Here is a 13,714-nt window from a genome sequence, read left to right as displayed (position 1 = left end):
ATTCTTATCTCTTTTGCAGTGTTTATCACCTAATATTGTAATTCTCATTTTTTGTATCTGTTTCTCTAAAGCTTTAAGCTTCTGAAACGCAGAGGCCATATCTTATCTTTGTATTTTCATTATTGTATTAAGGCAAATGAGTGAAAAGCACTAAAAGGTGTTTGTTTTCACATTCAGGCTTGGAGAATTTGGCTCTGATGAATTGGAACAGCAGACAAAGACAGCAGAACTAGTTCTCAGTAGTCCCAGTGGTTTTGAATAGTCCTTGCTGCAGATATACTTTTGAATTGGGTCTTTCTGCAAATGCCATACTAATCTTCAATGGGCCAGTTTCTCTCTTTGGGCTATAGCTACATTAGTGTAGTATCACTGTTATCAAGAGGAAAAGAAACAGTGGGAGCTGAGCTCCTGAGGAACAGGGATGGCTCCCTGGGAGGAGTCCAGGGCCTGGAGGTGTGATTAGTATTGGGTCTGGTTAGCTCTGAGTCATGGTTATCCGCCTGTCCAAACTTCGATACCACTATGGGGACTTCAGGGGTTGTTGGGTCCCTTTGTATAAAGAATTTCTCTTCTTAATAATGCTGAAGAAACTCATTAGCATGAAATTTTATAAAGGCAATAAACGCATTAGTTGAGAAGAACTACAGATTACTGTAAGCATATATCACGTAGTCACTAGCATGTGGTTCAGATTGTTTCTGATTTTTTTCTTTCATTCCCTCATTAATTTAATAAACATTTAATGAAGTTTGTTACTGTGATAAGTGCTAAGGTATCAATGAAGAGTAAGGCTTAATCTTTATTTTCAAAGGAACTCAGTAGGTCTAGGCCCCGATTTTTGCCTTTTCTGGGTCTTCATCCCCAATTGCTCCACTGTACTGATTCATTATGGTCTATGTGAACTAGCCTCTCAGGACCCTTTGCCAACTGGTTCCTCACCTCTCCTGCTTTACCCTCAGCTATTTCTCCCTGCCCTGCATACCTTATACTTCTGCCAGCCAGACCATACTTCACAAACACACTGTGTACCTTTTGCTTTAGTGTTGACCCATCATTAAAGCATATCCTTTTAATTCTTGTCTTTCCTTCCCTTCCCCTAACTGAGCTCATTGTACACTTTCTGGGCTTCTATAGCACCTATCAAAGCCTCTGAGGGAGTGATTCTTAAGCACATAGGAAGTTTGTTCACAGTTTAAGTGCCTCAGCCCTACTTCTAGAGATTCTCAATGTCTGGGATGAGGTTCAGCAAATGTGGTTTGGAAAAACCTTCCCAGGTAAGTCCGATGTATTATCTCCATATGAGAACCATGGTTCCAAATACAAGACATCACATTCCATGTCTGTTTCTCCTGTGTATATCTTTCTAATCACACTAGTTTGAGGTTGTCTCAAGGTAGAACAGTGACTACATTATTTTTAATTTTGGCACAGAGCACAATTAGGAACTGAAGACATTTGCTAATGAGTGGTAGCTCTAGGGAAGAAGGATAAGCATATGTAGCACGTACTTCAACAGGAATTTGTTTTCTTCCTATAAAGCTATTAGTAATTTACAAAAAGCCAAGTTATAGATGGTGCTTACCAGGAACAATACCAGATGATTTTCCAAAGTATCTTTTTTTTTAAATCTTAAGAGATGTCCTAATTTTAAGCCACAGAGTTGCCTCTTCTCTATAACCTTGTCTTGGGCAGTTTAAGAGGTCAGTATAAGGCCCTTTGAGTACCCACGTCCTCTTTTCCTGAGTCATCTAAATAAAGAGGCAGCATATAGTGAAACTTTCTCTCACTGTGCTGGTCTAGACAGAGATCATCTTTTAAAAATCAATATTAAAATGCTCTTGGATGCCAGTAGATGATGTCACATATTGTTTGATACATATCTGAATTTATTTTGAAAAGACCTATTGAAAAATGAATTCAGAACAAGATTCGAGTTTAGTTTTAATAGTAATTGGCACTATTTGGATACTGTGCATAATATCCATGGTCTTAACATTTTTGTCCTGAATAAAGTTGGTGTTACATAATGTGCCTCTGAACCAACACTTAGTAGCAAGAATTAAGGATGAAGTCATTCTAAGGGAGATGGCATGTGACTCCTCTATAATCTGGTAGTGCTTGTGGAACCTGACATTTAGTGCTTCATAGCTATTTAATGATTTTTTGTTTAATTAATATTTGTTAGCAGAGTGATTTCAAAGAAATGATAGTGCTATTGTCCACCAATGAGGACAATGTTACTTACCCCTTCATCGGTAAGGGATAAGCTTCAAGTGGTTCTTTTCCAGGTAATGGGAATGATATGTACTGCCCATCTGGGGCTACCAGATTTAACAAACATAAAACATAGGATGATCTGTTAAATTTGACTAAAGATATAGATTAGATAAACAATGAGCACTTATATACACTTATACTAAGAAATTATTCATTATTTGTCTGAAATTCAAATTTAACTGGTATCTTATGTTTTATATGTCAACCCTGGCTTTACCTAAAAATCTCTCACTCTGCTCCCCACCTCTGTCCTAGGTAGTAGGCAGGCCTACTGGAATGAGGAATGCCTCTGTGTCTACCCAGCAGAGCAAAACAGTACTCCAAACTGACATACAATATCTTCATTAGAAGCTGCTTCTAATCATTGGAGCATATACTTCCTGTGCCTGATAAAGCAGAAAATTATTTCTTGGTTGAAATATCCATAAAAACTACATTGATTGTACCTCTTAACACAAGAAGAGCAGGTTTAGTGTGATAAATTGGATTCTACTGCCAGAAGCAAAATGGAATGAAAGTACGATGCTATTTTAAATAGCTTACAAGATCTTTTGCATTTGTACCCCCACCCCAGCTCAGAAGATTAAGGAAAGTTCTCAGGTGCCTCTGGAATGGAAAAAGTTACTTCCTCGACCTGCAGACACTGAATTTCGAAGGAATTACCAAGTTCCAGCTAAAATTCCTGAGCTACGGGATTTTAGTTTCAAATACGGATGCTACTCAAGGCTACCAGTTGCTTCTCAGGGTCTAGGTAAGTACACCTGTAGCTTTTAAAGTGATACCATAGATTCTGTCCTTGTTCTAAGATTCTTTGGCACACAGGGCCTTTGCAGGTAATCTTGGTAACAATCATGAAGAATGCCAGTGATCCCTGCATCCCTGCAAGGAATCAAAACTATGCCTAGCTTCAAACCCAGGGAATGAGTAAGTCTTTGAAAAGAACTGATTGTTTATGCTTATGAAATGAATACCTGCTCTTTCTGAGGGTGGGGTCAGGGAGGAGCAGTTGTTGGGATTAGAAGATGCTTCCCCCTTATAAAACAAAAAGGAAGGATTTAGTTGCTATAAATTGAACAAAAAAGAGACTGGGTAGGACTCAAATTAGAGTTGTCAATTATCCACTGGAACTTAACCGCATGGTAAGCATCTTCAGATTTGACAACCATTCTATTCAAGTGTTCTTTTATGATCCTGATTCCTGTTGCTTTCACAGAAAGGTTTTTAAAAGTTTCGTGATCAAGCCACCTTGAAGCTACTGGTCAAGAATATAATTTAGTATCAGTCTGGGATTAGTGATAGATTCCTGGCAAGGAGTTGGAATCCAGTAGTGCTGTAGTGAAACAAACAAACCACAGATAGAAGCTTAGCATCTAGAGGTTAGAAGACAGTCTAGAAGTTACCTCATCTAGATCCTCACACCATGTGGGAATCCCCTCTATCCCATCCCCTTTGCTAAGGGATGATGTCATCACTCTTTGGGGCAGTGCATCACCCCAAGGCAGCTTTTTCATTCTTAGATACTGTTTGAAAGTTCCCAACAGCTAGAACCTTCCTTGCTAACCTTTTCTTTGGTTCTACTTCTTCCTACAGAGGTTAACTAATATAAATTATTCTTCCTATATACAAAAATTTTATTATATACTTTTCATATTCTCTACTTAATGCATTTCCAGACCTTATAATAACACTATTCTCAGAATGTAGCATCAAAATCCCCTCGTCAGCCTGCTTCTTCCCACTGGCCAGTGGTCCCTGTAAAGGAGACACCTGGGGCTGAAAGTAGTATTTAAGATGTCCTTAAGATTTACAAAGTTTGGGCATGTTTTGGAAATTAGGTTCTCACATCATATTTTTATTGCTTTTTTTTTTTTGTCATGATAATTCCATCACTATCAGAACCCACATTAAATGAACAATATTCAGAATCAGACATAAATGATTTTGGTTTTTCTTGCACCTGATACTTCTATTAGCCTGAATATGTAATAAGTGCTGGCTGGACATATCATCACTGCTCATCTGAACACATCTGGATCCCTAAGGGACTGCTCTTAGTGTGTGAGCCCACGTCTGCACAGGAGATTGCACAAAAGGGAAAGAAGCTTCTATGAAGGCATTTGTTTACTAAGGAGATAGTGACTGCTACCATCCCAACATGCTGACCTGTAGAAGAGTCAATTTCAGGGAGAACTTTTCTGAAAATGGTAGTCAAACCTGAGTTTCTGGCCATCAACCCCAACCACCCCCCACTGCTAGCAACTACAGTCCTGAGTCCCAGAAGCTCTGCATAGCCCGAATCATAGGACGAGTCACTCCTACAGTACCTCACTTTCTAGTACCTTCAGGATCCTGACTAAGCTCCAAGTTGGGCTCAGGGCTGTTGGGGCTTGTTTGACAAAGAAGGGCAGGAATTCTTTGCTCAGCAAGAGCCTCCATGTCTTTCCTTCTCTTCTGTCCCTCCTAGTCCCTTCCGTGCTGTTCAGCCACATAAGGAATCAAGAGCGTACAAAGAAGCAGACTATCTACCAAAGTGATTACGGGAAAGCCTACCTGGATTTCTTAATGATTTTAAACTCATTTACTCCTTCTCACGTCACAGAGTACCTTCAGAATGTTTCCTACAAAGGTAAGCAGAGGCTTTGAGACACTATTGAATGAATTTACAGATCGTAACACATTGCTTTATGCCAAATAGAAAATGTTCCAACTTTTAGCCACTGGAGTTAAATGTTCACAAAAGGGCAGCCCAGGTGGCTCAGCGGTTTAGCGCTGCCTTCAGCCCAGGGCCTGATCCTAGAGACCTGGGATCGAGTCCCACTTCAGGCTCCCTGCATGGAGCCTGCTTGTGTCTCTGCCTCTCTCTCTCTCTCTCTCTCTCTCTCTCTGTGTGGGTGTGTGTCTCTCATGAATAAATAAACCAAATCTTAAAAAAAAAAATAAATGTTCAGAAAAAAAGATGAACATTGCTTCAAAGAAATGCCATAGTTTTGGGCAAACCTCAACCCCAATGAAAATAAATTTTTCCTAAAAGAGGCCGCACTAGTGACTGTATCCCCACTTATTAAAAAAGAAACATCTAGCTTTTCACTCATTCAGACCATGGTTGAATTGCTCTGGGATGACTTCAATATTTATTGCCGTTAAGTGATTTCTTCTGTGGGTGTTTATACCATCTCACAGTTTTATCTTACATAATCTTTATTTCCTGTTTGGTGGTACTTTTTGTGACAGGCTTTTTAGGTACATGAGAATCTCTGTGTATAATATCCTCCATTCTCAGGACAGTGTTAGTTCATTCTGTTTAACAGACTTATCCCAGCGCTGGGCTCAAGGACTGGTATCTGCTTGGGAGCATCTCAGGGGCAACTGGTCAGTCTGTGTATGTGTAAAATGTCAACTCAGAGAATAGAAGTTGGGGGAGAGGGTACTAAATTCTTCCAATGGCTGCCCTCAGCATCCATTGCTAGTCAACACACTCCATTGCTCTGCATTTTTTAGCACATGCCTCAATGCAGACATATTTATTTCTATAAAGTATATTCATACTCCACTAAGCTAATGTATTATGTAAGTTATAAAACATACTAAATGCCAAATAAACTAAAAAGTGACACAATATAATCCTATATAACATAAATATGCACACAATGGATCATCTTCTACATGCCACTTGGGGCTGTGGGCTATGTGGTGATCACTGCCTTGTTTTGTGCCCTGTGGTCAGGCTTAATTTAGAACTTCCACCAGCTGCTTGGTAACCCTCCAACTGATCCCTGCCTCCTCCCTGCCTTTGGTCCCCCATCTCTGTCCTTTATCTGTCCCCAGCTACAATGAGAAGAGCTTGACCCTCTGAAATCCTCACTGAAACTCTTTTATGCTAGGATCTTGTGCCCCACACAAAACTGAAACCCTACTGTGGGCGAGACTGGAAAGGGGGTGTGCATGTTGTGTGTATGTGTGTGAAAGGAAGGAAAGAGGATACTTTCCATTATTACAGACTGAAGGTTGATGGCCCAAAGGCCCTTAAAAGAGCTTGAATGTTGGGTTTCACAAAGTACCAGAAGCACATGTTTTACCTCGATCTAAAGAACAAGCAGAAGCCGTATTTGCCATTGGGAGAGTACCTCATTCCTCTTGACAGATGCTTCTGGGCCAGTTTGATACTTCCGAAGAAAACCAAGAGGCTCCTTGAGGTTGGCAGCTCAGATCTTTCAGGGAGGCAGAGCAGAAGCTACCCATTAAGCTGCAGCCTGCCTTCAATTCTTTTTCCCAGCTTGGGTTCATATATATAAAACCATAGTCTGCATTTTTACCTTTAGAGCCACATCTGTTTGACTCTACAGAGTGCTCCCAAAGCAGGTGCTCCCATCTGCCCAGGGACTGGAAATATAGGCAGAGTTGCTGCTTCTCTGCCTGCCTGGAAAAACCATGGTGGCTGCTGGCACCTCTTTTCTTTATTGTGTGTGTGTGTGTGTGTGTGTGTGTGTGATTTGTAACTGAGCCTTAGTGGTTTCTTTTCTTTTTTTTTTTTTTAATTTTTATTTATTTATGATAGTTACAGAGAGAGAGAGAGGCAGAGACACAGGCAGAGGGAGAAGCAGGCTCCATGCACCGGGAGCCCGATGTGGGATTCGATCCTGGGTCTCCAGGATCGCGCCCTGGGCCAAAGGCAGGCGCCAAACCGCTGCGCCACCCAGGGATCCCGCCTTAGTGGTTTCTTTCAAGGGTGAACTAAGGACTCCGCAGGTGCTTTGACAGCCTCTGCTCGACTCAGATCTACCTTCTCCAAGATTCCTAGCATAAGCTGATTCAATTGGGTTTTTCCAACTGGGTTTTCTCCTTAAACAAGTGAGACATTATCTGTTACCAACAAGGTATCTTTAGAGCCAATCTAGGACTTGGTTGCTTTTCAGGTATCCTGCTTTTCTGGTGAACTCAGGATGGCACTGGGGGCAGGTACCCGGATGCTCAGGCTCCAGAGCTTTGCCATTTTGCACTGACTTGGGTGTTTGTAGGATCTGCTTATCATGGGTTTTAGTTTCTTTTTCCTAGTTTTGCTTTAGAATGACCTAAGCATCAGCCAGCTATGCTAGAGTCTGACAAGCAAGTAGGAGATTCCCTTTGAATTCTTATGTCCAAAAACTCTTGTCATTTAATTGTCATTAGTGTTTGGGATGACACTAATACTTTTCAGATGGCGAGTGCCTCAGCAGAGCTCATTTGTGGTAGGGCTGAGCCAGTATGCAAGAGAATAAAAAACTTGGCAGATATACTAGGCCGAATGAATTATTACCATCTTGCTTAAAGTATTTTACTAGGTTATCCATCTTAGACAGTCCTGGGGCCCAGAACAGGTACATTTTGAAAGAGAGAGAGGAAGGGGAAAGATGAACATCATGGCCTGAGCCAGACGGCTAGGGAGATGGTGGAGTGATGTGGGATAGAGAAGACTCCAGGAAGACAAAATGAAGCTGGGGAAGTAAGAAAGGAGGAGCAACTGAAGACAAACCTTTTGTTTCTAATAATTCTGCGCATCACTATTTGGTATTGAGTTCCTCTATTATAATGTGAGGGATTTGAACTAAATGTTTTTGGTGGCCATTCTGTTTTTGTAACTGTTTTAATCTCTGAGTGATTCAGTCCAACCAACAGCTTACTCTTTGTGCCTCTGTTATCTATTGATATAGACTGTCATCTCCCTACTTATTCCTCCCTTAAAAGACAAAATTACCTGAAACCTGGTTTTCAGAATCTTTCAGCTATTACTCCCTCGCCAATTCTTCCAGTCAAAACTCATGGATATGACTATCCAAGGGTATTTCTTCCTAGGGTATGATTCAGTGTTGTTAAGGATATATATGTTCACTGGCTCAAGAAACTTCATTGATTGAATACCTGTAATGCTCACTTGATACAAAGATAAATAAAACACAAATCCTTCTTTTCAAAGAACTCATTGTCAGGTGTGGGAGAGACACATAGGTATAATGTCATAGGCTCTATAATCCAAGTAGTCTTTGGGTATATTAGAAGCCTGCAAGGGGTACTCCCAGCCCTGTGGATTGACAGGGCATTAAGGAAGACTGCTTAGAGGTTTCTTTTAGGGGTTGAGGATGATTCAGCATGACAGGAGAAGCAGGGCCATTTAGAGGGAGCAAAGGGAACAGCATAAACAAAATCACTGGGACATGAATCTGCATCTACACATAATAAATACAGGTAGCATTCGAATGACAACTGGTAGCCTTTTTGAACAGTTATTTCAGTTGATATTAAATTTGATACAATCTCATCTTTTTTATTCATTCGTGGGGAACTTGATTCATCTTGTATGCTTATCTTTGGCATAAGAAGGATTTTTTTAATTTGTTTACTTGCTTATTTAAAATTAACTCTTTGTTGTAAGATTTAAATGTTGAGAATATGAAACAATATGTTGCTGGTAGGCATATCAAATAGTAGTAGTATCACTGTAACATTTCTGGCAGTTTCCCATAAAGTTAAACCTATACCTATTCCATGACCCAGAAATTCTATTTCTGGGTATTTACCCAGGAGAAAAGAAAACCTGTGTCCACTGAAGGACTTATACAAAAATGTCCACAGCCATTGTTTTCTTAGGAGTCCCAAACTGGATACTACCTGACTTTCCACCACCAGCAGAATATAAACAACCTGGTTTATTCACAAAATGAAATACTACTAGGTAATAAAAAAGTACCAGCTATTGTTGCATTCAACAACATGAACTTCAAAAACATGCTAAGTGTCAGAAGCCAGACATAAAATCTTACATTTTGTGTGGTTGCATTTATGCAAAGGGCTGCAACAAGCAACACATCTCTGTGATGAAGGGAATCAGAACACTGACTTTCTTGAGGTAGGAGATGTTGACTGGGAAGGAGCAGGATAGGTTTTTCTGGAGTGGTGGCAGTGATCTTATTATATGAGTATGGGTTACACGCATGCAAGTGTAACCCATTGAACTGCACATGAAAGATCAGTGTGTTTCACTTCATGAAAAATATACCTCAATTTTTAAAAATGCAGAGGTTAAAAAAGATATAAAGTAGGGTGGGGATGTTAGGTCACAAAAACAAAGAACCACGAAGGACTGGAGAGTAAACCAAGACCACACACACACACACACACACACACACACACACACACTCCTGATCTTTAGACCTCAGCTGACATTTGTAACACTGAATATGGTAACACAGACATTGAACATGATAACAAGGTACCACTTGCATTCTTCCTCTCTTTTGGTTTTTGCTGCACAGATGACAATTCTAGGAGTGAGAAAAATTCTACAGCTTTACTCTGTAATGTTAGTACATATATGTCATGAGAATCAGGGGCCTGTAGATATTCAGAACCAGACAAGATTCCTTTACTTTCCAGATGAGGAAATGGAGGCCAGGGAGTTGAAGGGCCCTCTTAGGGTCAGTTATCAGTCAAAGATAGCAAAGCACACCAACATTGGTGAGCAGAAAAACAGTGCCAGCTTCGATGAAGCCCTGGGAAAGATAGCCTGTGTTGTTTTTTTGTCATCACTATTTATGACTGTGTTCTCAATAATAAAGGGTAATGCTGTCCTATTTATTGTCTCTTATGGACCAGGTCCTATCTAGGTGCTTAACACATAGCATTCCTAATCCAATCCAGTAGGTGTGCAAGGTAAGTCCTCTTGAATACATTCAAAGAAGAGGAAATGAAGAAATGGAGAGGTCACATGACTTGCTAAAGCTTGCCAGTGCAGAATGGAAAAGCTAAGTCAGTTTCATTCAAAACGCTCTGCTCTTTCCAAGAAGCCCTGCCGATCCTTTGAATACTAAGTTTACTCTTTTAAATCAATAATTACACAATTGTGCATTTTATGTGTTAGACATATGCCCGTTGATTATTTTGGTCTCATCAAATTTGTATATACAGTACTATTATCTGATACTTGCCTCCTTTCTAGAATTTCTCTATTTAGTACTTAGATAGTTAAATGGAAAATTTCATCCTGTTTTTCAGACAGACAAATTCTTGATCGCTTTATCCGCTCTCACTGTGACTTTGGTTTGGAGCAGAAAAATAAAGGAAACTGTTGAAATGAAGAAAATTGAAAATCGGTGAAAGCACTGGATCGTTTTCTCAATAATGAAAAAAAAAAAAGAACTAAATTGTTCCAAATAATCTATTCCTGGGTTTGTTTAATCTTGTTTTGCTTTATTTTGTTTTTAAACAATAAAATCATTTAAGGCCATAAATCCTTCCCCCCTCACCCCCAATGTATCCAACAGGCTTTGCTATAATGTTTTTTCCAATTCTCTGGATACTTGATTTATAGTTTCAATTTTGATTTCTTCTTTGACCCAGAAATTATGTGGAAGAGGCTTCTTAATTTTCCAATAATTAGAAGATTTTTAAAGAACTTTTTATTATTGATTTTCTGTTCAAAAGTTTTAAAACAAATCTTTGTTTTGGGATATTTAGCAAAGTTTTCTTTTATGCAAGTATGTGATTAATTTGTATATTACATGAATACAAGAAGCGAAAAAAATATATAGTTTATGGTATTTCTCAAATCTCTTATATGATACTTCACTTTAATTGTATACTTGAACCGTCAAATTCTGAAAGTATATTAAAAACATCCCACAGTAAAAATGTTTTCACCAATTTTTTCTGTATTTTGAGGATTTCATATGTATTTATACAATATATATTATGTATATATTTATATCCATATATGTAAATATATAATATATAAAGCTGCTATGTTTATCAATGTTTGATTCGCATAGAGCTTTTTCACTGATTAATTTTTCCCCATTGCGTGCTATTTCTCTCTGGCTTCTAGGATCCCTGGGTGGCGCAGCGGTTTGGCGCCTGCCTTTGGCCCAGGGTGCGATCCTGGAGACCCGGGATCGAATCCCACGTCGGGCTCCCTGCATGGATCCTGCTTCTCCCTCTGCCTATGTCTCTGCCTCTCTCTCTCTCTGTGTGACTGTCATGAATAAATAAATAAAATCTTTAAAAAAAAAATAATTTTGGCCAAGAATTACATTTTAACTGATTTTAAGGTTGCCATTCATACTGGTTTTTTTTCTTTACCTTTTCTTTATTAAAAAAAAGATTTTATTTATTTATTCATAAATAAATAAGAGACACAGAGAGAGGCAGAGACATAGGCAGAGGGAGAAGTAGGCTCCCTATGGTGAGCCTTATGTGGGACTTGATCCCAGGTCTTCAAGATGATGATCTGAGCCAAAGACAGATGCTCAACCACTGAGCCACCTAGGTGCTCCTCTTTACCTTTCCTTGGTATATATTTGCCTTCCCTTAATTTCCAATCTTTTTTTGTAACTTTCTTTCAGGGTGCTGCCAGAAATACATTATGTTTGGGTTTTATATTATAACTAATATGAGAATTTAGCCTGTACTCAATAATTACAAGGCTTGGCATACTTGTTTTTATGATTTACATTTTTTGGTTATTCTTTGTTGTTCTTTTTACTCTTTCCTAATTTTTTCTTACACTGTTAATTTTTTTTGAGAGAGAGAGAGAGAGAGACAGCAAGCACAAGAATGTGAGTGGGGGGAGGGACAGAGGGAGAGAATCTCAAACAAACTGTCTGCTGAGTGTAGAGCCCAACTTGGGGCTCAATTACATGACCCTGAGATCATGACCTGAGCCAAAATCAAGAGTTAGATGCGTAGCTGACTAAGCCACTGGATGGCCCTTACACTGTCAATTTTTAAATTATCCTATTTCTATACTAGCAATTTTTAAAAAATCACACATGACCATTGCTAAATTTGGATTTTTCTATTAATATATAAAGATTACACAATTCCTATGCTTCCAGTATATTTACCTTCATAGTTCTTCCCTTCTTTGCTGAGAGGAGATCTTTAATTTTCCATCCCATATTGTACATCCTACTCCATCCCTGCACACTCATGGACACATACATTCATACTCACTTCATGGCTCAGATAGTTTGGAAATTTTTGCTTCAAGCTTTTCTTAGGGATTTCCTTACAATTTCTTGTCCTATTTAAAGAAGACTTAAGATATAAACTTTGGGTCACATATTTATGTTAGTATCATCCATTTATACTTAACTATCACTTGTTCATGCATTTCTTGTTTTCCCAAATGATCAGATCCATGATCTGACTTTTATTTGGATAAAATAGTTTCTATGTATTTCCTCACATGGGTTGCAAGGGTGGCAACACATTGAATCCTTACTTGTCCCCAAATGTCATTCTTTTGCATTAAATGATATCTTGTGTGTGTGTAGAATTCTTGGAACTTTGATTTTCTCAATAGTCCACAGTCATTCCATTGTCTTTTGGATGAGAGTATAATTTGTAAGTAAAATATTAGTCTGGTTCAATTACTGCCATAAGTTATCTGAGTTTTTGGTTTTGCTTTTCTGGAAGCTTATAAGATTGTTTCTTTACCTTTGGAATATTTCAGTAACTTTTCGAGGCTATGCTGTTTCATTTTCTTTAACTTCAGGTAATTTCTTTTATTTCATATTTTTTATTATGGCCTTTCTTCGCTATGTTACTCTCTATGAGACTTTTTCTCCTTCTGAATATAATATTTGCAGCAGAGGCCTCCTGGATCTGTTCTTGGAGTCTCTTTTACTTTTTGTATGTAGTTTCCATTTTAAAAAATGTTTTGACTAAAAAAAAAAATGTTTTGACTCTGTTGTATATTTCTTCCTTTTGTCCACTCAGAATATCAGTTTGGTTCTTAGCAATAAATGGTCTGTTTATCCTATTTTAATATCGAGGCATCAAATTTTATTTTATCATAAATCTTAGAAAGTCCTTTTTTTTCCCTCTATGATTGAATTTCCTTGAGAATTTACTTCTGTTTTGTTAAAATTATCCTTCCCTTCTCCATTGACTCTGTATTCACTGGAACAACCTTTTCTAATCATTGGGTCTGGTCTTCTCCCTTAACATATGGAGTGCTCAAAGAGGATATCATGGGTTGTCTGTACCCTCAGGTTAGGTCAGTCCACTGAGGCCTCTTAGCCAAGAAAAATGAGCTGGTCAATGGGAAGGCTGGTCAATGTATGATTCCTGGATGAGCCGTGAAGGGGCTAACAGAGATGGGGTTCACTTGCTGCTGACGTGCACACAAGTGTCCCCTGCTCCCTCTGGGCTCCTCCAAGAAGCGGATAGACAGCTCTTTCTCACCTGCACAGGCTGGAAAAATTTATCCCACTGCTGCAAACCCTTCCAGGTTTTATATGTTATCAGGCTTGGGCAGCTTGTCTAAGAACCATAAGCAGCAAGGGGACAGGTATGGCCATTCTAGAAGGCATAATCCCATATCTATCCATCTAGGGCCTATCTGAGAAACTTGAAGTCTCAGATCCTCGCCATTGGCTCCAGCAGAGTGCCTTCTCCCATGGCT

At 39.0% G+C, this 13,714-nt stretch overlaps 1 protein-coding gene across 4 annotated transcripts in view; it reads left to right on the top strand.

Moving 5' to 3' along the window:
- The window catches only part of TEX26 (testis expressed 26), a 30,440-nt gene extending 19,902 nt beyond the window's left edge, over positions 1-10,538 (top strand). For all 4 annotated transcript variants that reach the window (XM_077868199.1, XM_077868200.1, XM_077868202.1 and 1 more), the window contains 3 exons: positions 2,852-3,028; positions 4,742-4,903; positions 10,303-10,538. In XM_077868199.1, the coding sequence (XP_077724325.1) occupies positions 2,852-3,028; positions 4,742-4,903; positions 10,303-10,379 (416 nt within the window). In that variant the 3' untranslated portion in view covers positions 10,380-10,538. The remainder of the gene's footprint in view (positions 1-2,851; positions 3,029-4,741; positions 4,904-10,302) is intronic.
- The last annotated feature ends 3,176 nt before the right edge of the window (positions 10,539-13,714 follow it).

The sequence above is a fragment of the Canis aureus genome, chromosome 24, assembly GCF_053574225.1.
Source record: "Canis aureus isolate CA01 chromosome 24, VMU_Caureus_v.1.0, whole genome shotgun sequence".
Taxonomy (NCBI): Eukaryota; Metazoa; Chordata; class Mammalia; order Carnivora; family Canidae; genus Canis; species Canis aureus.
Note: the sequence above shows the minus strand (reverse complement) of the source record. Positions and strands in the feature narration are given on the sequence as shown.